Source organism: Protopterus annectens, chromosome 11.part0, assembly GCF_019279795.1.
Source record: "Protopterus annectens isolate FY-2018-M chromosome 11.part0, PAN1.0, whole genome shotgun sequence".
Lineage (NCBI taxonomy): Eukaryota > Metazoa > Chordata > Ceratodontiformes > Protopteridae > Protopterus > Protopterus annectens.
Window position 1 is genome coordinate 1,055,284,705 of NC_056745.1, and position 26,605 is coordinate 1,055,311,309.

At 39.3% G+C, this 26,605-nt stretch overlaps 1 protein-coding gene across 1 annotated transcript in view; it reads right to left on the bottom strand.

Moving 5' to 3' along the window:
- LOC122815022 (leucine-rich repeat serine/threonine-protein kinase 2-like) overlaps positions 1-26,605 on the bottom strand; it is a 2,570,681-nt gene that overhangs the window by 2,124,341 nt on the left and 419,735 nt on the right. Inside the window, 1 exon segment of the mRNA XM_044087274.1 lies at positions 12,721-12,860. Coding sequence (XP_043943209.1) covers positions 12,721-12,860 — 140 coding nt within the window.

A 26,605-nucleotide genomic window follows, 5' to 3' on the forward strand; every position in this document is an offset into this window, starting at 1 on the left:
GTTCAAGCTGCTGAGATCCAAGACTGGTTTCCAGTCCCCTGTTTTCTTTGGCACCAAAAAGAATTTTCATTAAGTTCTAGATTCTATCTGGTCTGGCAAGACCTCTTGGTTGACTCTTTCTTCTAGCAGCTTTTGTGTTTGAAATGCTGCTTGTTTCCTCTGTTTGGGTCAAACATCGGTGATTTTTCTTGAGATTGGAGGTGAAAGGGAAAAGGGTGTTATATAACCTCTGAAAATAATCATCTGCACCCATGTATCTGTTATCTCTAGGCAGGCTTTTTGGTGCAGGGATAAATGGCCTCCAATTGCCTCCAGAGGGGGACAACTGGGCCTCCCTTTCAGGAGCGCTGGAAGGGTCTGTCAAAAAAAAAAATCTCTGGACCCCTGGTTTTGCAGGCCACCTCTGCCGTGAGGGCAGGGTCTACCACTGGAGTTCCCTCCTCTACTCCTGGGGGAACCTCCTAAATGTATCCTGGAAAGGACCATGGAACTTGCTGAACCACATTTTTGCAGTACCTTGTTGATTCCTGGATAATGATCTTTGAGGCATGGAAAAAACATGCCCACAGCACACAGGGTCTTTCCATCCTTTTCACACCTGGATAAAGTGTCTTTAACTTTGGGGCCAAACAAAGAAATTCCATCATAGGGGGCATTGAAGAATGAAGACTTGAATGGCTCTGCTAAATCACATAAGCACATCCAGGTGTGCTCCTTATGGAAATGTTGGAACCCGCTGCCCTTCAAATTCCTTTGGCTGCGTGCAAAATTAGCCTCATAGAAGAGCTGGAAACTGACTTCAAGGTAGCCAACTGAAGTGACAGATGCCTGCACTTCATCAGAAATGGATCCTGAAAGGTATCAGAGAGTTCCTTAATTATGTCTTTCTGTAACCTGGTGAAATGTGCCAAATAGTTCAGAGAGCTTACAACAAAGGTTGCTGAAGTATAGACAAGCTTCCCAAACCTGTCCATCACCCGCGACTCCTTGTTTGGTGGATGGACAGTGGAACTTCCGTTGGAGAGTTCCTTTTTAGTGGCCTCTGCCATGACCATGGCATCAACAGGCACCCCCCTTTGTCAAATAAAGTCTGTCTTCTGGTGCTGTCAAAATTTTGTCCAGTCTCTGGGGGATTGGCTCAATGATGTCCGAGGCCTTCCATGCTCACCAAGGGATCAAATCTATGAGGTCACTGGTAGGCAGAGTCACCCAGAAGGCAGACGGGCTGGTACCAAATGCCTCCAGAAATACAAACTCCTCAGATGAAGGTTTGCTGGACTTCCAGTCACCTCTCTGCTTAAGGATTTCAAGCATGTCTCCAAACTGAACATCTTCAGGAGGTGACCATGCGGACCCTTCACCTTCATCAAAGTCTAACTTCTGTGACTGATTCCTCAGGGGAGTCTAGACGCTTCCTCTTCCATGAACTCTTCTTAGGGACTGCCTCAGTGGGATGCTCTGGCAAAGTATCAGAAGAGGTAGGAACACACTGCTGGGAAGTCTGGAGTTATATTTCCAGCTGTCCCTGTGGAGAGGATAGATGAGACTCCAAGAGAAGAGATGGCAAACCTACAGACTGAGAATCCGAGGAGAAGGGAACTATCTTTGTTATGGAAGCAGACAAGGCTCTCTCAATGAGCTGAAAGGCAGACCCCCCACCCCCCACCCCCCCAGAGAAGAGGAGGACTCCGGATCCATAAGGGCATACATATATATACACACACACACACACACACACACACACACACACATAGATATATATATATATATATATATATATATATATATATTGCACTCTACAATAAGCTAAATAATTTTATTTTTTATATTAAACTGAAGGATAGAGGAAAGGAAGAAATACCAACAATTTTATTTAAAGTACTACAGTAAATGTAGATTATTAGAAAAATATACTAACTATAGTATATGAAGAAGTAGAAAAGTATGAAAAAGGATGGTAAAGGAGACTAATGATAGGGAAACGATAGAGAGCCCAGTAGATTTATAATTATTTATTTATTTATTTATTTCAGTTTGATTACCAGGGAGGTCCTCTGGGCTTTGGGGCCCCTTTTCAGTGGATGCCCGGGGAGAAAAGCTCCACAAAAACAACAAACAATATTGATTACAAAAGAGTTCAGACAAAAATATAACAATAGATGAAACAGTAAAAATAAATATTTAGATATGTAGAATGAAAAAATAAGGGAGTAGCTCAAGAGTTTTCTGGTTGCAACAAGCTTTTGCAAAGGCCAAGTTGGATCCGAAGGATCGGATCCAAACCCATAAATTGAGGACAGAATGAAAATTGACATCAGATCTGAAATTTACCCAAAATGTCAAATTCACTGACTCTGTTTTTGAATGCCTGTTTTCACACTGCAAGAGATGAAATCACAGAGTTATTCAGTGTGCAGCCATCCTGGAAGCCCAGGAATGTGGAGCTTTATACAATCTATCAGCCTTCATAAGGACTGCAGGCTGCTGTCAGGAATACTACAGGTTGTAATAAAAAAAATCCTTCAAAGCTAAAAGTACAAGTGGAACATGACTGGGTTGAGGAAATTCCATTTGTAATAAACATAACATTTGCTTCAGTGACACTGGAATAAAGATATGATTTCAAAAAAGAAAACTCTTCAATGGGACCATCAGTAGAAAAACTTTCCTCAGAATCTAAAAAAAAAACAGTTGTTCCCGCAAAATCATTGCCTGTTATACTGGAAATCTTCAAAAAATGAAGAATCTCTTTTTCCTCTTACCATTAAACCTATAATGAAATGGATCAAGAGCTGAGCTTAGCCCAATAAGTCATTCCTGTACAAAATAACAGAGACAAGAAAAGAAAAATATTTAACTTTTTGCTTGTTTTTAAAAGGAATTTTCATAGAAGCAGACCAACTTCTGTCAGGCACATCACCTCAGGACATGTACAGTTGTGTAAGAACTTATCATAATAGTAGATGCACTACTTTTCCCTGTTGCAGCTTTCCTTACTAAAGGAATATCCTAACAAAGATAGCTGTATGTCTGGCCTGCATACCAAACCCCTAGGTCCCTCCAAGCTCTATACATATGTGCTATGTCCAGGAAGTAAGATTACATAAGTGATGTAAAAGCACCTAATCCTCAAAACTGAATTGCCCTAGGAGAACCAGAACAACCCAAAAGGAAAAGAAAAAAGAAAAAAAAAAAAAAAACGTGCAACCAAAAAGGGGAAAAAGAAGGATCCCAAGGACAGAGGGTAAGAAAAACAGAAACCAAGGAGGAGGAAGGAGGGAGGCAATGATAGAATACTGCAACAGTGTAAAGTAGGACATCTACTTTTATGGTAAGTTCTTACACAGTTGCATTATGTCCTTCCTTACCACCACTGCAGTACTCCTTATTAAAGGGAGAATACAAAAGCTACTGTAAAGGATGGGAAAAGGAAGCAACCGTAGTGCCCTCCAAAAAAACATGAAGGATGGTCCCGGTATATCCAGAGCTGGCCCTAGACACTTCATCTAACTTGTAGCATTTTTTTTAAAGTATGGAAAGAAGACCAAGTATACGCTTTCAAAATGATCTAGCATCCAGACCCTTGAAAAAATACAAGAGGAGGCTACCATCCTGGTAGAATGAGCAGGAACTCAAGAAGAAAGCTCCGTATTACCATGAAAACAATAACAAAGAGAAACGGCTTTAGGAATCTAAGAGAAAATGGTTTGCTTAGAAAACGCTAAATCTAATTTCTTGGTATGAAAAGAAACAAAGAGTTGCCCAGATTTCCTAACATCTTTAGTCTTATCCAGATAATATCTGAGATATCTATGAAAACCTAAAGTTTGCAGAGTGCTGTCACCAGAATTCTGACGTGATGGGGAAAAAATAAGGAAGGTGAATGGACTTTTTTATGAATAAGTCATTGATCACCTTGAGCACAGAAAAATGACTGGTGTGAAGAGAAACTATCTCTGTGAAAGAAAGAAAAAAGGGAAACTGCCATGAGGGTCTTAAAGGTAAGAGCCTCTAAAAACCGGACGGCCAAATACAAAATTGCAAAGTAGAAGCTGCAAGTTCAAAAGGAGGCTGAGAAAACTTTTCCAGAACAAAATGGAGGTGGAATGGGCTTTCTCATGGGCCTAACACGAAGGACTTCTTTCAAAAATTGCTTAAATTCAAATCTGGAGGAAAGTGGTGGATTCAAGACCAGACAAGCAAAAATGGCTAACAAATGTGCTTTTAAAGAATAATATTATTCCAGCAGAGAATTGAACTCACACAGATAAGAAAGAACAGTAGTAACAACTACTTTAAAAGGGTCTTATTTGTGCCTGTGACACCAAGTAGAAAATCTTTCCAATCAGCAACATAGGATTTTTCTAGTAGTGGGGTTTCTGGCCTCCTGCAAAACCTGAAGGACATCCTCAGAAAACTGTTGTTGAAAAATAATCAAAACCCTATAACCAAAAGAGTCAAATGTAGGGTGATCAGATGATGGTAAATGAGAGAACCCATGTCCTGTGGAAGGACATCCATCCTGTGAAGTTCCTTGTGATGATTGCCTCAGCCAGATAAAACAGAAAGGGGAGCCAATGCTTTCTGGGCTAAAAGGGAGTAATGAATAAAATTTTAGGTCTCTCCCACATGTTCTTGTGTAATACCTTCAACAAGAAAGGAAGAGGGGGATAAGCATACAGAAGCATCCCTTTCCAAAAAAAGGGACACAACATCCACTTTTCAACCCAGAGGACTCAGCACCCTGGAATAGAACCTGGGAAGTTACCTGTTCAGATGGGAGGCAAACAGATCTGCATGTGGAGTACTCCACCAATAATGTCCAGGGAAATCACTGTGTGAAGCATCCATTCATGAGGATCTGTCCTGGACTTGCTCAGGTTGTCTGCCACTAGACTGTGCTCTGAGGGAATGTAAACCACTTGAAGGATCAGCTGATGGAAGATAGTAAACTCCCAAACAAGAGGAGCTAATCTGCAAAGAAGGTATGATTTTGTTCACCCTTGCTTTTTTACATACCACAAGATAGTGATGTTGTATGTGTAAGTCTGGAGAGGACCTGGAGCCCAAAGGGAATCTAGGGCTTGAAGAGCAAAAATGCAGAGCCGTTGTCTCTTTGACGTTGATGTGCTCCTCTGTTTGTTGGGAAGACCACACTCCCTGGACCCTGATGCTGCTAGAAGAAGCCTCCAAACCCATATCTGAAGCATTTGTATTCAGCTCCTGAGAAGGGGAAGGAACTTGAAAGGTAGGCCTGGATTTAAAGAAATCTGATGAATCCATCACAGAAATTCCTGCATGAGACAAGACAATAGCAAAATAGGAAATTCCAAAGGATGACAGTGTCGAAGCCAGATTGTCTTTAGTTACCCACTAAAGCTTTCTCATGCAAAGTCTGGTGAAAGGAACCATAAGAATGGTGTAAGCCATGTAGCCCATAGCCCACAGAAACTCTCTTTCAGACACCACCTACAAAAGAAGAAGAGACTGGATGAAAGCCGCCAAGAACATGACACTGGAAGGAAGATGAAAAGTCAGCGAAGGCAGGGACCAAATCCTGCATCCCAGGAAAACTTGATCCTGTCAGAACAGATTTTTTTTGAGATTGAGGGTGAATCCCACATTTCAAAGCAGAAGCATGGTGAAGTCGAGATTCTGAAGAAGAAGCTGCTGGGAAGAAGCTTGAATTTGAAGATCGTCCACATGGGGAAAAATCTGGATACTGTGGAATCTGCAGGAAGCTATAATTGGAGCCAGACATTTGGAAAAGATTCTCGGAGCTACAGAAAAACCAAAAGGCAAAACAGAGAACTGAATGTGAGGAAGAAATGGAGAACCACAAATATTTCCTGAAGAGAGGGTGAATATGAGTGTGGAGATTAGCATCCTTTACATCCAGAGAGACCAAGTAGGCCTGAGGAAGCAACCAGGGGGAACAGGGACTGGAGAAAAAACATTTTGAAAGATGGGACTCTCGAGAAAAAGTACTGAGAAAGGACAGAAGAGCCCTCCTTTCTGGGAACAAGAAACATCCTGGAATAAAAACCTGAGCCTCTCTGTGAGGGTGGAATTGGCTGAATAGTTCCCTGAGCTAAAAGGTGCTAAAGAATGGGAGGAGAAAGAGGAAGTTGGCAATGTGGAAGCTGAGTAATCCCTGAAAAGGGTGGAAGGGATTTCCAAACCATGAAGTTGCCTTTTTGTACAACAGAAAGAACCCAGGAATCTGTGATGATCTGCTACTAGATGGGAAAGGACTGAGTTTTAATCATAGGGAATGAGAAACCTGGCCACAGGGAAGGATGAATGTCAAACAGAACCAGATCTGTCAGGGAAAGACTGCTTTTGACCTTCAGAATCCTGAGCAGGTTTATCAGAACATACTCTTTATAATAATCTCTTGCCCCTTAGGGGAGTCTTCTGCTGCCTATGCTCAGAGGAGGACTTAGAAGGATAATTAACTTACAGATAGGGTAAAGAAAAAAAATCTGTTTGAGGTCCTCCATAACCTTCACTTTATCCTGTAATGTTTTAAAAAGTTCTGTAGCAGCAGAACCAAACAAATTCTGAACATCCAAAGGAGAATCCAGCAACTTTAGTTTTTACATCTTCTGGAAGAGATTGTAACCTAAGCCAGGAGTACCTGTGTACATTAGAAACAGACACAGCAGTCTGCGAAGACGTGTCCGCAGCATCATAGCTGTACATGATAGAGTGGCAAGTCACCTAATAAACAATACAGCAACAGGGCAAGGAAGCAGCTAAACGTGCCTCAGAAAGTCCAAATGCAAGAAAACAAATAAGCCAAGGCACGAACGTCCACACAATATTTATTGAAAGTAAAGCTTTTGAGTCAAACATTCTTTATCAATACATAAAGACTTGGTTTCAACCACTCCTTAAATAATTCATGCCAGCCAATCATAACATAAGATGAATTAAACAATTAAAAGCCAATTAGTTCTAAAATAAATAGCACAAATAGACATAGAATAAGCAGAAATCAATAAAGAAATAACAGCAGTCTTAGCATCGGAGTCAGGCATGTCAGTCAGAACATCTCCAAGTTTAGATAGAAGAGCCAGCACATACCTGGTCGTATGGGTCTGGTAGTTTATGGCTCTGAAAGAGACAGTGGGCGAGGTATACACTTTTTTCCAATACTTGTCCATAGACCTACTGCCCTTGTCAAAATGAAAAGTTTGCAGGAATTCAGTAATTTGGAAGGTTTATCAGCTGAAACAGAAATGACTGCAGGGACATAAGAGAGATGCTTATACAAGAAATTCTGAGCCTCATGTGTGATGTAAAACCTGTCAGGTTTATTAGGAGCAGTGTGCTGGCATGCATGAGTCTGGGAAGCAGCAGTAAAAGTGGCCAAAAGGGATTACAACATGGGAGGGATGGCAGAAGACCTGGGAGAGTCCAAATGTAAGAGGACAAAATACCTCTTTTGGTCTTCGGACTTCAGACATTTAGGAACTCTCCACTGAAACTGCTCCATCATTTTTAAAATGGTGTTCAAAAAAGAAAGCGCCTCAACAAGAGGACTTGGATAAAGAATATGCTCATTCTCTGACCCTAAAGCAATAGGGGAAGTGAGGAATAGATTTGAGAAGCTATGCAAGGGACTCTTCCCCAGAATTCAATTCCACATCATCAACAGAAAATTCTTACTTCTAAAGCCCTCAAGACAGAGTAGATGAAAAAGGAACAGCAGAAGGAACAAATAACCCTGGAGAGGTTTTAAGGCCATAAGGGCTTTAAAAAATACCTGAGTGAAATTCAGCCATTTTAATGGGGATCCTTGGCCACAGGAGCAACATGCTTGGACTTCTGCTTTTTCTTAAAAGGAAACTCTGCTCTAACAAACCTAGGTAATTCACAGCCCTGTCTGACTTCATTGAAAGAACCAGGAACCTCTTCACTAACAAGTATCTGGAACCTTCCAATATAATCACATTTAGTTCCTCCTCCTCATCTGTAACAGATGCATGCTCAAACTCGATAAATGTGCAAGAAACCAATACCATGCTGGCCTCCAAATGAGTCGCAACAGAGGGAGCTGGTTTAGGATCCAGTCATTCCTTGAGTTCTTCATCAGACCCAATGGTGATGTCCAGTACAGGCTGGACAGCAGAAGTCCCTACACATATCTTTTTAGACTTCTTAAGAGGCAGTTGAATGTCCAGGCAAGTAGATTCAGATACCACAGTTCCCTTCGCTAGCAACTTCAGACACCGGCTCTAAGTAAACAGAAAGAGAGGACAAAAGTCTACAAAGGGTCTTGGGTACAAAAGTCAGACAAATTGCACACTGGGTGTGACCATGGTGTCCACCTAGGCAGAAAAGGCACGTCATGTCTATCTTTATGGGTAATCTGCCTCCAACACTCACATCACCCCTTTCTGGATGACATGTGAAATGGTAACCCAACAAAAAGAAAGAAGGAAGAGTCCCCAACAGGGTACTTATCTTTTGCAAGCTCGATGGCTAAAACAACACGATGAACAACTCCACATAACAAATTCAAAAAGGTAGTGTTTGGACTGGTAGCAAAAAAAAAGTTCAGAGGATTAAGTGATCATATGTCACTTATGTACCTTACGTCCTGGACACAGAACACAGTCTGACATATGGCACCTGGAGGGGCCTAAAGCTATGGTATGCTGACTGGACGTACAGCTATCTTTGGTAGGCTATCGCTTTAGTAAGGAAAACTGCAACAGTGATAAGGAAGGGCATCAGGCATCCCAGTCTGGCTATGCATAGGAGCAATCCTTGCTCCTTCCTCCAATGCCAAGAAAAATGGTTCACCCATGCCTGTCAAGGACACTTCAACATCCACAGAGGATGTGTCTAACCTCTGGTCCATATTAGTTGAAGAGACTATACCAGAGGAAACCAAGGCAGAAGGTGAATGGTGTCAGGAACCAGAAATGGGCACAAGAGAGTCACCCATCTCAGGCTGAGGCAAATTCGTTGCCTGCTGAAGGAGAAAAATGCAGTCTACAGATTTTCTTCTTTTTATGGCTACAGGAATGAAGAACCAAAAAGTGAGTATGTTGTTCCATGGCAAAGCCAATAATGAGGCCTAAAGTCCAAGTAACACTAACAGCAACAAGCAGTAAAAGAAACAAGTATTAAAAAAGTAGTGTTTTCAACCTATAAACACCATGAAAAACGCATGCACTTACCCCAGTTACTAAAAACATTTAATAAAAATGTTCAGCACAAAAAACAAAAATAAAGTACACTTTTTACAAGTTTTAACACAAAAGTAAATAGTAGCATCTCACACTTTAAACTGACTGAAGTCACATGACAGTCCAATAAATATAAAGTTCCTAACTTAAAATAACTCATTTCACAGAAAAAAGTTAATTTTCTATCATGACCTTAAAATGTGGAAGTTTTTTTTCCCCCCAGAGGGAACTTATCTACCCAGCAGTGGAGAAAAGCTATCTGATCATCAATCCTCAAAAGCCCGCAAGAGTTTCTCTCTTTGGCAGCAGAAAAGTTCTGAAGGTCTTGGTGCCCAAACCATTATTTTCTACAGCTCTGTTCAAGCAGTCAATGGTCTGGGCACATGGAAGTCAAACTTAAGCTCTGGAAGCTGGCTGACTGTTATATCCTGCACAGAATATAACCTATATTGCTAAGGCTAATGCAGCAGAGATCTTATAATAAACATCTTATGAGACACTGAAAAAATTACCTTAGTGGCCTCATGTGTAGTGATGTTACCTAGTATGTGCAGGGATGTGTCACATGTATATAACATACTGCAAATTCTGCTAGACACAGGACACCCATTAAATAAAAGGAATCATAATGCCCTAGTATGACTACCAAATTGACTGAACTGTTTCAGTAACTAGATTTACTAGAAGCAATCAGTAATTATTAACTGTAATCTGTAGGCTTACAAAATGGGTTCACCAGCTTCTAACAACACAAAAAAAGTGTCTTGCTTTTAATCATTCATGTATTTAGCCGCTGGGAGTTACTAATTAGGGTTGAAAGTGATAAGGGACCACATTTCACTAGTAAGATAACAAAAAGTGTATGGAATCTTTAGAAACTGCAAAAGGAAACTACATATGTCACATTTTCCAGAGTCCTTAGGTCTGATGAGAAAATCAAACCATAATCCATATACTAAAAAGTACCTCAGCTCTACAGGAAAAAACTGGGGCAATAAGGTACCCCAATGTTAATGGCCACCTGTGCCACTCCAACTAATACCACGTGTCTCACCCTTTGAAATTATGACTGGAAGGAAAATAGTGCTGCCTTTGCATCTTCTTTATACTACAATGGAAGAAAATCTGTCTCATGTCACCACTACCCACAATTTTATGACCCATTTAAGACAGCATTTAAAAGAAATCTTTGCCTAGGGTAATTTGGAAAATAAGGCACAGGTCTAAAGACCTGTTATGACTGAATGGCCAGCCCCAGGGAATACCAAATAGGTGACAAAGTATTCTATTTTAAATACAGCAGAATAAAGGAAAGGCAAAGAAATACCTACCAAGTTGGGATGGACCATTCTTAATGATAAGTAAGACTTAACCAGAGGACTACTCAACAGAAATAAAGGAAAAAGGCATTGGGAAAATTTTACATAAATGGTTTCACATTAATCTGCTGCAACCTTTCCCTGAACACAAATGAGCTGTACCTACCCTAGAAGGTGAACAGGCAAGTCTGAAAAATGAAAAAGGAGACTCTGAACAACTGCCTAAGGATAGTGAAGTATAAAAGTGCTAAGTGCCCAAAGGAATACATTGCAACTTTTCTAGTCCTTACTATTATGGTACTGTATGCAAATATGTCTGTTCAGACATTAATTCAGTCTTATGTCTTCAAAATACTTGAGCAGTCTCATCTGAGCTGCACAGCAAACACAGTTACAGAAAGACTTTGAAAAAGCTTTGCTTGGATATACCACCAAGGGCCGGTATACAGCTGTACACTGACAAAGGAACTAAAAACTGTGATAGCACATCCTGCTAATTCCAGGGCCTGGACATCCACATAGACAAAAGAAGATCCATTTGCAGTGAGGAAAAGAAAGTTTGCATTTAAAGGTATCCAACCATGTTCTGCCTTGTGATTAAATGGATATTTGCCATGGAGACCATTATGGATTTACAAATAATTACCTTCAGTCTTCTGGATTCCCCATACAGTGAAAACAGAATTTTGTTTTCAGCACTCATCAAGAACCAAAGACCCTTATACATGGAGCTTATGCTAACCAGGACTTTTCAATGAAAAAGTAACTCTTTTTGATTTGGACTTACAAATGGTATTTGACCTGCCTAACTGATTTACATTACTGTGACGTCAGTACCTTTTCTGACTTATTAATGCTGTAAAGTACTTTTGATTACTATATACTAAACAAGTTATTAATAATATAATAAACTCTACTTTTGTATAATGTCAATCTGGTATATGCTAGCTGTTTTAATTCCTAGCTTGATTTGAATCTAGAACAATAGGTGTGGAAAGGGAATAAATACATTTTGAGCCAATGTATTTCACGTATAGATAAATGCATAGCTGATAAAATAAAATATTATATTCCTATTTGTTCTGACAAATGTCAGGATTGAAATCCAATATATACACGAATGGCAGAAAAAAATGGTAAATGCAGGGGAGTGAAATGTTCTTCTCTGCAGCATGTGACATAATGTCAATGGGGAAAAGGGTACATGCACCCCAAGACAAGACCTCTTCAGAGAAAAAAGAAACAAACTTTGAAAACGATATTCTAGTCTAACTTAAAAAAGGATGGGTCCCCAATATCAGATATGCAAACCTCTTCTTTATCGAAGTTTACTTGTCTTCACTGCTTTTCCTCAATACATTTTTCATCTGTAATATACTGGGACAACAGGTAGTACAAAATAATTACTACAGTAGAACTCAACACCAGATTACATACAATTAGGCTTAGGGGTAGCAATTTACACATATAAAAAGCAGAAAAATAGCATCAAGCTTCAAATGATAACTGATGTTGCTGCATAAAATCATATCTACATTATTTCTAGGAACACAGTGTGTTTTTTCAGTGGAATGCTGTAAGCCAATTATCGCTGGTGAGGACTACTTTGAGTCAGTAAACATTCAGGATTTAATATGCAGAACTGGATCAAGTCAGTGACTGATGTCTGAAACAATGTAAGCAAGGTACTCCAAAAACCAGGGTTTGCTTCAAAGAAGTCTAGGGGTTCCCTGTGGGTATTCACAGAAGATAAGAGATTAGTCCACATCTTCTAAGAGCAGAAGGTTTAACTAGGGGTCAAAGACTAGCTAAGTGTTGCTGGTCTTTTCGGCTTTTTCCGGTTAGGGGTCGCCACAGCGGAACTCCTGTCTGGTAATGATTGGCAGTAGATTTTTATGGTGCCGAGTTGCCAGCCCGACACCCAATCTTCAGCGAAGGCACACCCATTTACGCAGGTCTTTCGAACGCCACTCGTCCGCAGGGAGGACATGCAGACCCACACAGAAGGCACTTGAGCCGAGAATCGAACAGGAGAACCTCTTGCTGTGAGGCAACAACGTTACCGCTGCACCACCGCGGCTTAAGGTCAAAGACTAGCTAAATGAAATCAGAAAATTATAACACTTAACAGCTACACCATTTACCATAACACTCAAATTTTGCAATGCTGACAATAGATAAAAAGTAAAATATATTACCATTGTAAGTATTCTGTAGTCCTTATGAAAGCGTCGCAAAGCAGGAACCAGAACACTTGAGAGAAGCTTTAGAGTTGTCAGAGAAAAGCTCTTTTTTGTAATCAAAGCTCCAAGGAGAGTAAGACCCAAATACTGAATATCTGAAGTAAAAACAAAAATGTTTTTCATTAATAAAATGGTATATACAATTTCAGTATTTACAGAACAGCTACATAATAGCTTGAATTATCACCAGGTAAAGTAGAAAATCATCTATCGCTCGTCCCTCTCTAACACAGATGACAAGCTTGCGGGGTACTTTGTTTAGATGATTTAATACATAGAAACACATCAGGATGGATAGCAGCATCATAAAATATGAACAAACTCGTTAACCGACAGACCTTACATACATATATGCTTACATCTCAACAGCTTACTACAAAATGGCAGTCAGGCTTGCACGTGCTCAGTATTTATACACTTGTGCAAGCCCTCGGATAGCTTCTTAAAGGTACAATCTCACACACTGATCTACATCCTCCCTCTTAAATAAACTGTCCTTTGCAAAAACAATATTAGAGTTAGACATGCATTATTGCAGACATTCGAAATAAAACACAATGTTCATGTCCAAGTTACTTCATATCTGTTACAGGGTTTAGAGATGTGGCCATATCAAGTAACATAACAGTCTGGACCAAATTTAGTAACAGGGACAGTCTGCGGTGCACAACTTGCATCAAGAATGTCTGAATTCATCACAGGAATGGAAATGTCCTCTGGAACTTCCTCAGAAACTGGAACACTGGACAACTCACTCTGAGATAAAGAGTCTTTCTTACAGGCTATGTGCTGTGGTAAAGGCTTGGACACTGGTATCAAATCAAATGTTTCCAATTCCACCTAAAGACTGCTCCTTGTGGTTCCACAATGTATGATCTCGGCTCTGGACAAATACTCTTCACGACACCAATCCGATCATAACCTTTGGACGTTTGCATCCTTACCACTTCTCCTTCTCATAATGGGAGGTGTAGTGATGCAGAGATAGCATTGTCTCCTCACAGCAACAGGTTCTCTGGTTCAATTCTTGGCTGGGGTGCCTTCTGTGGGAGTCTGCATGTCCTCCCTGCATTCATGTGGGTTTCCCTCTGGGTGATCCGGTTTACTCCCACGTTACAAAGACATGCGTCTGGAGCATTTTCTCCCTGGGCCTCCTCTGAAAATTGACTCGTTCCAAGTCAGACATTCCTGGTTAACAACTGTTAAATAAATAAAGTATGGATTGAGTGGTTTGCTGGCTTTATCGTAGTAGGACTTCTGGGTTAAACGCTTCAACAGATTGGTTTTCATTGATCTGTTGTTCTTGACACATGGAACCAACAACTGACTACTGATTGGTAATGTGGTTCTGGTTTGTCTCGACAGAAGTTTCTGAGCAGGTGAATCAAAATGTTTATCATGAGGAACATTTCTGAGATTCAAGGGATTCCGGAAAACATCACTATTTTCTTGTTTTGACTTCTCAAGTAACTATTCTGCTCTTTGAACTGCACGTTCTGTCAAACCATTTGACTGCGGGTACTCAGGGCTACTTGTGACATGAGTAAAGTCCCAATTCTTCAGCAAATCTTTTGAACTGTTGGCTTGTAAACTGCATGCCATTGTCAGAAATAACTTTGTGTGAACTACCATGTACTGCAAAATGACACTTCATCTTAGTAATGACAGTACTGGATGCTAGATTAGGAAGTAGGTCAATCTTGAACCAACTGGAGTAAGAGTCTACTAACACCAAATGATGCTGACCATTCCACTTGAAGATACTGTCAACCAAGGTAGTTCCAGAATCTTGTTTAGCTGAAGTGGTGCCTTCTGTTGATGTGGCTTAGTACTATAACACACTGAACAAGATGAAAGTGCTCTCTCAATGTCTTGTGACATAGAAGGCCAAAATACTAGTCCTCTTGCCCTTCTTTTGGTAGACTCGGCTCCTGGTTGACCACAATGCAAGATAGTAATGTACTCTGGTTGTGCAAGGACTTTGTAACAATCACTTTCAGACCTTTCATAATGATATCTTTGTCAGTCAAAATCTCATCTCTGTATGGAAAATGAGGATGCACTTCTTGAGGTAAACAAGATTGCTTTGACGGCCATCCTTGAATGGCAAAGTGGTTGCGCATGTGTAAAACTGGATCTGTGGCTGTGTGATATCTCAGCTCATTAAGATGTATGGAAGAAACAATTCTCACTTCTATAACTTCAAAATCAACTTTCTCATTCTCATGCTGTTCTGTGGTGTTCCTGGGTGATCTGCATAATACATCAGCAAGATATAGAAGTTTGCCTTTCTTGTAGACAAGATTGAAATTGTACTTTTGCAGACTTCGCATCATACGTTGCAGTCGAGCTGAATGCATGGGCTTTCTCACAATAGTGACTAAAGGTTGGTAGTCTGTTTCAATATCGATAGCTCTACCATAAACATAATCATGGAACTCTGAACATGCAAACACAAGTGCCAAAAGCTCTTTCTTGATCTGGGCATATTGCATCTCAGTTTGGGTAAGAGTTCTCAATGCACAGGCAAAAGGCTGATCCTCTTGTAGCATGACTGCACCAAGACCAAATTTCAAAGCATCACAGGAAAGTGTAACTGGCTTGTGAACATCATAGTATCTGAGAGTTGGAGGACTTGCAATTATCTGTTTCGGGGCATCAAATGCTCTTTGGTGTTGCTCTAACCAAGACCAGGATACAGCTTTATGTGTCAGCTCTCTGAGTGGTACTGATAGTTGGTTCAAGTCTGGAATGAACTTGCCATGCCAAGAAAATGTTGCAGAGCTTGAACATTATCTAGAGCTGGCATTTTGAGAATGGCTGTTTGCTTTGAAGGATCTGGTTGTAGGCCTGTTCTAGTAAATAAATGACCAACATAAGTAATTTCTTGTAGCCTGAATTTGCATTTGTGTGGATTGAGCTTAATACTCACTTGACATGCCCTTACTAGAACTGTTCTGAAGTTTTCGTCATGCTCTGCTTCATCATGACCTCCTTCTAGTAAGTTGTCCACTGCAATAGCACAAGGATACCCAGAAAAAAATTGTTCCATTGAACGCTGAAAGACTTCACTTGCAGAATTTATCCTAAATGGCATTGTCATAAATCTGTACCTGCCAAACAGAGCACTGAAAGTAGTGAGCAATGATGATTCTTGGCAAGCTGAACTTGCCAAAATGAACTCTTTGCATCTAAGACAGAAAAAATAGTGGCATTTGGCATCAAGGCTACAACTTTTTTGACTGTGTGCATTGGATGATGAGGTCTTTTTAATGCTTTGCTCAAATCTCGTGGATCAATACATATTCTGATGTCATCTGAGCTTTTCTTATGAGCTACCACCATGGAAGAAACCCATTCAGTCGGAGTTTCAATTGGAGAAATCACACCTTGTTGCACCATTTTATCCAGCTCTGCTTTAACTCTGTTTTGCATGGGTACTGCAACTTTATGTGCTGACCTGATACCTGGACTGACCTCTGAGTCTAACGTCACGGAGTACACAACTGGAAGTTTGCCTAATTTGTTTTCGAACAAATCAGCATAGGTGGAAAAAATGTACTGAGCGAAATTAGAGTAGTGATCTTTTAAGCTAACATGATGGACTTCCTTGTTAAATAAAAGCAGTCCCATTTTCAAACTGTCTCTGAGCCCTAATAATGACTGGACAAGCCTCCTGACCAGATAATATAACAAGTCGTAGCTTCTTCCAGCAGAGTTACATGAAAGCATTACTGAGCCTTTGGTTTGAATTTCTTCACCTCCATAAGCAACAAGCTTCAAACATCTTGGCAATTCAAGCCTTTTACCATGGCACACTCTAGCAAATGTTTCTGGTGACATAGCATTACACTTGGAACCTGTATCAACTTTGAGCTCTATGGGTTTGCCATTTATCCGAACAGTACAAAATACTTAATTTTTTACCCTTAACTCTACTGCACTGACTGTTTTGTGAAGCACTGACATACCATCCACATAAAGATTAGGGTTGCAGCTCTCTAATTGATCGACTTGTTTCTTAAACTGTTCCCTTTTAATAAAAGAATGTGGGCCTTTTGATTTACAAAATCTTTTGAAATTATTCCACTCATTGCATTTGTGGCATTGCTGACCAAAAGCTAAACACTTCAACCTTTTAGATTCATGATTTCCACCACAATTACAACAGTTGGCAATGAAACTACGTTGGGGCCCATGCTTTGAGTTTTCTGACTCACTCTTATGCTTCACTGAGACTGTGCGAACTCTAGAATTTACTGGAAAGTTCTGGGGTTTACCAGTGAGTTCTGCAGGGGCTACAGTTGCTGCCTTGTGCTTGGGCCTGTTTCTTTTAACTTGCTGGATACTATCAACATGAGCTTTACCACTATGCCTTCTAGAGCTGTTCTCATTTGCAAGCATATTTGTGTGGTTTTCTGTGAGTTTGTATACCTGACAAATCTCAGTGGCCTTATTCAAAGTTAAATCACTGTCACAAAGCAAAATTTTTCTCACAGTATCATCAATATCACGCACAAGTCTGTCCTTTATCAACTCAACCCTTAAATCACCGTTTTAGCCTTATTTCGCAAGTCAGTTATATATGCTGCAAAAGTTTCACCAGGCTTTTGATTCATTGTATAAAATAAGTGCCTTTCCATTTTAACATTTGTCTGGGGGGGGGGGTTACACATTTCTCTAAATTTAAGTGTTAAGCACTCTGGATCCTCCCCTGATGCAGCCTGAACAGCAATATGATGGTATTCCCCCTCTCCAATGTAGACAGCAGGTGCACACACAAATGAACATTCTCTTTCTATGGCTTCTAACCCAGCTACATTAAGCAAAATGAATGCTTTTGTATAGTCATCTTTATCAGTAAATGCAGCCTGTATGAAAATGTCTTACTCTTGCTCAAACACTCTCTAGTTCTCAGCAATATTACTGTCAAACACAAGTGCACTGGGTTTTCGAAATCCATCTGCCATACCCATAAAGTATACACAAACACATTGAAAATATGGCCCTTGTAATTATGTACTACCAAACAGATCTGTCTGCTTGTAATAACATTCAAATGCACAATAAACTCCAAGAGATACTGTACTTTGCAAAATATGCCTTGTAATGGCTGCACTTTTGCAAAATAGCTTTACTGTAACACTACACAAACATGCGAACACCTTATACACTTCTGATAACTCTGACATCGTTGCTTAATACAAAAATACATGCTTTGAGAAAATGCGGTCATTTCCCTTTATTCTATTAGTTTTATGCAATTTGGACTTTATTTCAAACATTTTCTGTAGTAATTTGAATATTTTTATCAATATTATACATACTGGTTTATGTGAATATCATTTAGAACATTCTGAATGCCTCATTTCATATTTTGCAAACAGAAATAGTGCTGAGCAAGTTTTAATACTTGAAATTCGTTTTTGACCTGTTTTGCGAAGTATGCACATTTTAGGGATGATTGACTCCTCTATATTCCACCAGCAAGTGTCTTAAGTCATTTTAGCCATGCTGCCTCTAACTTCAAGTCTTTTAGAAATGCCACTTCTGACACCATGTTGCTCATCCCTCTCCTGCATATATGACAAGCAGGTGGGGTATTTCATTTAGATGCTTTAATACATAGAAACACATCACAGGATGGATAGCAGCATCATAAAATACAAACAAACTAGTTAACAGACAATCCTTACATACATACATGCTTACATCTCAACAGCTTACTACAAAATGTCTGTCAGGCTCACATGTGCTCAGTATTTACACACTTGTGCAAGCCCTCAGACAGCTTCTTAAAGGTACATACACACACGTTGATCTACATCATCTATCTGAACATACCCATGAACCACATTTACAGAGCACAAACACATGCTGACAGTGAACTGCTATAAGCTTAAAATGTCCAGCTTTAACAAGAACTGTTAAGCAACACAGACTACTTAAATATGTGTGATCCTGAGAATTAATATTATGGGACTTTTCCCAACATCACTACTAGATAGCAAAAAATCCTTGCTATCATACAAAGGATGAAATAATGGATTTAACAGAGAGGCCAGAAAGGCCTGAAGAAGAAACTCAAAAGAGTTCAAGGCTGAAAAAAGGTGCAATAACACAGCATGATGGAAGACCACGGGGGGGGGGGGGGTATACTGAGGAGAATACTGCTTAAAGATCAAAGTCAAATTTTTTCAAAACATTTTAAAAACTTTGTTTTTCAGCACAAGAGATGGATGAGAATTAACTTTTTTTTTTTTTTTTTTTGAAAAATAATGCTTATTTCTTACAGGCAGCTTTTGAGAACATCTTTAAAATCTCCCCTGAATATGGACGTTTTGTTTATATACCTCCTGCTGTCATGCATTAATTATAATATGCAGTTAAACCACAATTACATCAGTGGTGTGAGATGCCTCTAATTAATGTCAACAGTAATATTTACACAATTGTGATGTAATTAAATAAATGCCAACTTGTTAAATTAGAAGTTTTGCAAAAAAAAGTGGCAGTTTTTGCCAAATAATTTATTTAACAGGTTGATAATTACCTAACTACTTTAAAATTGTAATGGCATTACAATTAACAACAGTTAGTGCCTGCCCACCCAGTGATGTATGTATATGCTACATGTATGTTATAATTAATGCAAGACAGCAGAAGGAATACTTCTGCAGGGGGAATTACTTTTTTTTACAGTAAAGACAAAAATAAACTTGTTTTTCAAAGCTTCAAAAAAAAAAACACACATTGACACAGAGTGCTTAGAGTCTTTGGGGCTTTTTGGGAAGTAAACTATGAATACAATGGTATCATCTCCCTTAAAGGTGAAATAATGAGACAGAAATGTCTGAGAACTTGCATGTAATGTGTGGTACATTATGTGCAAGACTTCCAACACCAAAGCACAATTACTTGCACCAAGCATGTTTTCAGGGAGGCAGACGTTAGGAGGTACATTTCTGACAGTTATACTAATCTGCTCTTCAGTAAAACAATGGAATTGTGGCAGCAGAAGTAAAATTTCTTCTTTCTGCAAATTATATGGGCTACTACCATGTGCATTTTTGTTTGAAAACTTTGTATAATTCCACTTTAATAAAGAAAGCACATTTGAAAGTACTCTAAGATTTTTTTAAACACCTTTATTAAATTATTGATTAGAGATAAGCAGACACGTATTAATAGAAAAGAAAACAAGCCCACATTTTTTTCATTTACATATATTATAAAAATTAAGATAAAAATATAGGGTAATGAAATAAAAATAAGACACTGGCTCTTTCCCACCTACCTGTTAAAAAGAGAGGAATTTAAACACTGAATAGCGGAAATTATTCAAGAGTTATTAGTGACGACAGAAATTTCTTCAGGAGTGATAGCTAGTAGGTAGAGACAGCAGATTATTTGTGGAAAATCATTGTTCACTATATAAAAGGCTGAAGAGAAACAAATTTATCCTACAACGCATGGAATGTCAAGAGGCAGGAATGAGATTTAAGCTGTTGCATCCAACTGTCTTCAAAATAATTTTTCTGAAGGATCAAAGAAATGTTTGGATGCACAACAGGCTTAGTAGGAAAGAAAAGAGTTTATCCAACAGACAGCGAGTCACTAAACAGAAGGGGACTCCGCTTGTCATTCTTCTAACAATAAAATTTAGAGAGAGACTTTACCAGTGGGACCTTCTCCAGTATTCCAAAAGATAATGCTTGAGAGATAGAAAAGGCACAAGAAATTACTTTAAGAATCAGAAGAACATTGCACATGAACCGGAATTTGGTGCTGGGAGATAAAGATGAACAGAAAGACCAGCAACAATGAAACCGGTAAATAACTAGGAGACTACAAGGCATCAGTCACATTTATGAAAATGGTTTTGCAAGAAAAACTGGCTGACAAAGACTGTACATTTGTTGACTTTGTTAAACTTGTGAGTAGACTATACAACATAAACTCTACTTTATGTCAGTAATGTTTAGAAGGACACAAAGGAAGAATAGCTAAAACAATTTTCATTCTTATTAATATTTGTATAAAACATTTCATGATATGAACTGCATAAAGTGTGTAGTCAGAGATATTTTAATGTGGGGGAGACTTTTCAGCGAATGTTGTATGTGTTAAAGATATTAAATTTACAAGTACTTTTTTCAGTTGCAAGAAATATAGGCTTTATAGTATAATAAGAAAAGGAAGGCTGGACAGAGACATATTTATGTTAATATACTGTGACCTTGGGATGGAGGGGGTGTAAAAGTACACTAATTTATATAATAAGTAGAATCAACATAATATTCCTTATTCTTACAAGGGTGAATGTCTAAATGAATGCCCCTGAGTTAAGCTATAAAGAAGTGTTTTTTGTATGGACGTAGGCTTGAAAAATAAGACAAAATGATGAAAGCCATGTAAAATGCTAAGTCTCTTGCATTTGCAAAGAAATTAGCTTTTTCTCCATTAGCGAATGTTCTCAATGGGCATCCAGGACTCTGCAGCTGAATGCAGTTGGCCAGGGGAATTATGTACATTTTGTTCCGAGTGAAATTTACAGACACTCATCCAAGCATATACAAAGTTGTTAGTTGTTTTTTTTTCTCTCATTGCCTACTAGCTGCAGATGGAAACAAAACCAAAGAACGATGGTAAAGCGTGCTTAAGAAACCAAAAACCAGAAACAAAGCTTGCTTTGGGAATCCACATGAAGGACTGAAACCAGATAAACCTCCTTTATTCAAAGCGAGTGCCAAACACAGAACATTAATGCCACAAGAATAAATAAGTTTTCGACCCTGGTATACCTAGGTCTTCTTCAGAAAAGCTGAAATCCATTAAAGAAGTGCCTTTTCCTTTTTTATGTATATTTATATATATATTTTTTACATTTTGTATATTTATTCTGTTTACAGTTTATTACTATATATTTACTTTTGTTATAATCATTGTTAGAAATTTAAAGTGTTTTAACTGTAATTAAGTTTACTAGGAATATGGTATATGTTTTTACTACTAGTGAAGGTTTCACCTGTTTTTAAAAGTTGATATATTTTTAAATGAGGCTGATTTTCATTGGCTAATTGATGATTTTGATTAATTAATTTTGTATAAAAGGCACTTCTTTAATGGATTTCAGCATCCATTAAAGGTTTTTGCAGATGGAAACAAGCTATTTGCAGGTGCAAAGAATTTTGAGGGATGTGAGTATTCTCTGCTGAGGGAAATGCAAAATTTAAAGATATAATGGTAATCAGTTCAGTGAAAAATAAAGTTTGAAATTATGGGAAGTGAATTAGAGTTAGTAACATACCAGCAGCATTAATAGTCAATACATTTAATAGAACAGTGTACTGTTTAGTTTAATTTAAGGACAGCCACTGTACTTTTTCCTAGGGCCAAAATGTAATGTTTTCTGAAAGCATACAAGCTGTTTTCACATTTAAGGGGAACAGAAATAAGAAAAGAACAGAATACAATCAACGCAAGTGGCAACTAAGGCTGTAACATGCACTTTAGCTTGGGTAGTTGTAATTTTAGGCTAGGTTATGCCTGTGGGTGCAGCTGTAGATTTGAGACAATTGTTCCTGTGTCTGAAGAGTTAAACTTCATTTTCTGAAGATGTACATAGTTTTATGTATTTGTTTTAAGTTGGTAGGAGATTATGGTGTTCTGAAAATGTATTTTTTATGGTTGATGGTTTTCATTAAAACAAAAAGTCTTATAATATGTGACATAAGTTCAAATGCAGAGGAGAAGAAATAACTGTATAATAGATCAGCCTGCCCATAAAAGACAAAATGGAAAAACACATTTAAAAAAAATCGGTCATGTATAATAGGTGGGAACAGGAGCTTTTTTTATCATATGAGTAAAGTATCCATTTTATCTCTGAAAATAAATGGCCTTGCAGGTACAGACAAAGAGGAATAAGTATTACATTATATTAAGAAATGCAGAGTACAAACAGCAATGCTTCAGGAGGCACATCTGGAAAAAACTAAGCATGTGAAATTGACAAAGAAAGGATTTCAGAGTGGATATTCAGTGAAATATCAGGGACAAAGGAAAGGGGGAGTAATAATACTGACTGCTAGAAAAAAAAACTGTAATGATATATTTGGGGGCGTAAGGGGCTATTGGCAAGGGAAAAGGATTAAGCTGGTATGTATTTATATTCTACCAAAAACTGCTGTTATGGAGCTTAAGACAACTTTGTAAGAAATAATTAACTTTCACCAAGGAACATTACTTGTAGGTGGGGAATGGAACTTGAATTGTAGTAGTAAGACTGTACTGGGGGAATCTAGAAGAGAAAATATAACTAAAGAGGATAGATTTCTGAAGAAATTTATGAAAATAGTTGGTAAGGAAAACATGAATTCAGTAGAAGTAGCAGGAATTTACATATTATAGTTCAAGGTACAATAACTTGGCTAGACTGGATAGAAATTATATGTCAGAGGAGCATGAGCATTTAACTGAAAGCTTCAACACCCTTCCAATACTTATTTCAGATCATACACTAATAAAAATTAAAAAAAAAAATTTGAAAACTTTTCCATTCTGCCACAGTTTTGTCAGGATCTCCTCTTTCTGCTGGCATGATTGCATCCTTACTCATATAAGTCGTGGCTGCTTTCTCACGTTTAGGTTTACATCATACACTTACCATGCCTTTTGACTAATAAATCCTGATGTGGAATACGAGTCCAGTTGCTTATTTTTGCTTTCACCAAATGAATACAGTCTATTCCTTCCAGTTTCTTTGATACAGCAGAAAATCTCAGGTTTTCTGTAAGTACTCAGTCTTCTAACTCTACCATATTTTGAAACCGTTCTTGAGAAGCCTTACAGTCACCTAAACCTTTTTTTCATTTCATCCTCTGATTTCTGCAGTTTTATTAGTTCATCTGAATTGCGATTTAAAGCTTCTTCTGTGTCTTCCAGCATTTTGTTATTTGAGTTGATATGCTCCTTCAGTGTTTCATTTATTTTATTCACCTCTGAGAATACTTGATTTATTCTTTCCTCTAAAGTACTAGAAGCCATCTCGTGTACCAAAGCTGAAGCTTGAATGGCTTTTTTGCTGAACAGTTGCAGGATTCTTGCCAGGTAGTATTGTCTCCTCACCTTTTCTGGCTGATTTTCTTTCAGGTTCTTCAAAAGGAGCTGAAAGGGAAGAGTCCCTGGGTCAGGCTATTATTTCAATGCATGTGGGAATGACTGTGGCACACATTAACAGCTTACAAGATCCCGACTGGTGTGAAGACAGACTTCTCTACTCAGTTGCTTAAATTATCATTCACTAATAAGGAAAACTTAGCCTCAGCAAATAATCAGCCATAAGAAACTACTAAAGTTTAATAACATTCTCAGAAAAAGTAAAAAATGGGCAAAAACATAAATACTAACCTATCAATCAACCCTGCCAGATATGGCATGCTAAATGTCACTCAACCCCTTCTCATACTGACCACAATGCTATGGCATTCTACACACACCAAATCAAATCTAATACAAAATGATGCTTTCCCTAAAGATTTTTTCAAACAGCAATTACGGTGCCCTGTGCAATCACTTAGTGTCATTTAGAGAAAACTCCCTCACAATTTATTGGTGAATTCATCATACTTAAAAACTGCATTGCCAAATTCACCCCATGGTATATAAATATAGTGGAAAAATAGAAGTTATGTACTTACCATAACATTCCATCTGAGTAGATACTTCATTTGTCTGCAACCTGTGGGTGTCGGATCCGACCTCGGATCCGAACCGGCAGCTTTCCAAGCTCCAAGATCCGAGCTCCTAGCTCCTCCCCTACCCATAATCCCCTAGTACCAACCACATTACCTCAGATCGTTTTTTTTGCCTCACCAACTCGAGACAGAAACCAACTCCAAATGATCAGAGAATTTTCCAGAGGTTCGGGGTTGGCAGGGGGGGGTTGGTTGCAGACAAATGAAGTATCTACTCAGATGGAATGTTATGGTGAGTACATAACTTCTATATCTGAAGTAGTTACTTCATTTGATCTGCAACCTGTGGGACAGAGTCCCCAGCTAACCTATAGAACCTGGGTGGTCCTTACGGAAGGATATTCCGAAGCACCGCGGAGCCAAAAGAAGCCCTACTTCTGGAAATGATATCCAGTTTGTAATGAGAAATGAAGGTATGAGATGAGGACCAGGTAGCTGCTGAACAAATATCGTCTACTGGAACCCTAGACCAAAAGGCTGTTGAGGTAGCTACAGATCTTGTGGAATGAGCACGGACGCCAACCGGAGCTGACTTCCCAGATGAGGTATATCCCAGCATAATGCACTGACAGATCCAATTTGCTACAGTCACTTTAGTAATTGCCTTGTCCATGGCTGATTTTGCATAAGAAACAAACAACTGGTCCAACTTGCGAAACTCTTTAGTCCTGTGCAAGTAAAAACGCAGTTGTCTGTGTACATCCAATTTGTGCAACGTATATTCTCCTTTGTTGTGAAAATTTGGGAAAAATACAGGAAGATTTATTGATTGATTAATGTTTCATTCTGTAGCCACCTTAGGCAAGAAAGACGGGTTAGTCCTGAGGGACACTCTATCTTTGTGAAAAATAAGGTACGGAGGTTTAATACACAGAGCTTGTAGTTCTGAAACTCTCTTGGCCGAAGTAATAGCCACTAAGAAAGCAGTTTTCCAAGACAAGAACTTTAACGGAACCAAGGCCGCCGGCTCAAAAGGTGGTCTCGTTAAGGCTTGTAAGACCAGAGTGAGATCCCACGGGGGCACCACAGTCTTGACAGGTGGTTTCAAAAGAAAAACGCCTTTTAAGAAGGTTTTGCACAACTTAGCAGATGCTAAGGAACCTATGCCGTCCCCCACATGAAAATGGGAGATGGCCGCCAACTGCACCTTGACTGTGGAGGCACTTGCTCCCTGTCTAAAAAGCAGAGAAAGGAAGTCCAGAATAGTCAGAAGAGGGACAGTAAAAGGGTCCAATTCTTTATCTTTGGCCCGGATGGAAAAACGTTTCCATTTATTGTTGTAAAGTTTCCTGGTAAATGGTTTATGAGCCGCCACCAGAATGGCCTTAACGGGGGATGAGATACCGGGAGTCCTAGCCATTAATGGAACTGGATCAACCAAGCAGCAAGTTTGAGATTGACCAGGTTTGGGGTATGGCATCTCGCTGGGTGCGAGATTAGGTCTGGACTGGGATCCAGAATCCATGGGGGAGCCACACAGTGAGACCGCAGAAAGGGGAACCAGATCTGTCGAGGCCAGAATGGGGCTATGAGGATAACTCTGCTCCCCAACCGACAGGCTTTCTGGATGAATTTCATCATAAGTGGGGGGGGGGGTAAGCATAAAGGAGTCCGGGAGGCCAAGCATGGACTAGAGTGTCTCTGGGGGTCTCCCCTCTGGGGGGAACTATCGCGAAGTACTCGCTGCATTTTGTGTTTAAAGGAGAAGCGAAAAGGTCGCAGCGAGGCTGACCCCATTTGTGGAAGATCTGTTTCGCAACAGATGGATTCAGAGACCACTCGTATGGAGTGAGGAACACTCGACTTAGCTTGCCCACTAATATGTTGGACTGCCCCGGAATGTGCGTTGCTATCAGAAAGCGGTTGGTGGAAATCGCCCATTCCCACACTCTCATGGCTTCTCGACACAGGGGATAAGATCTGGTCCCTCCTTGTTTGTTTATATACCAGACTACTGACATGTTGTCCGTCTGGACTGCAATAGTCCCTATGGGAAGAAGGTTGTGGAGAGCTTGCAATGCTAAAAGCACCGCCCTCATCTCTAGGACATTGATATGTAATGCGGTCTCTAGGGGAGTCCA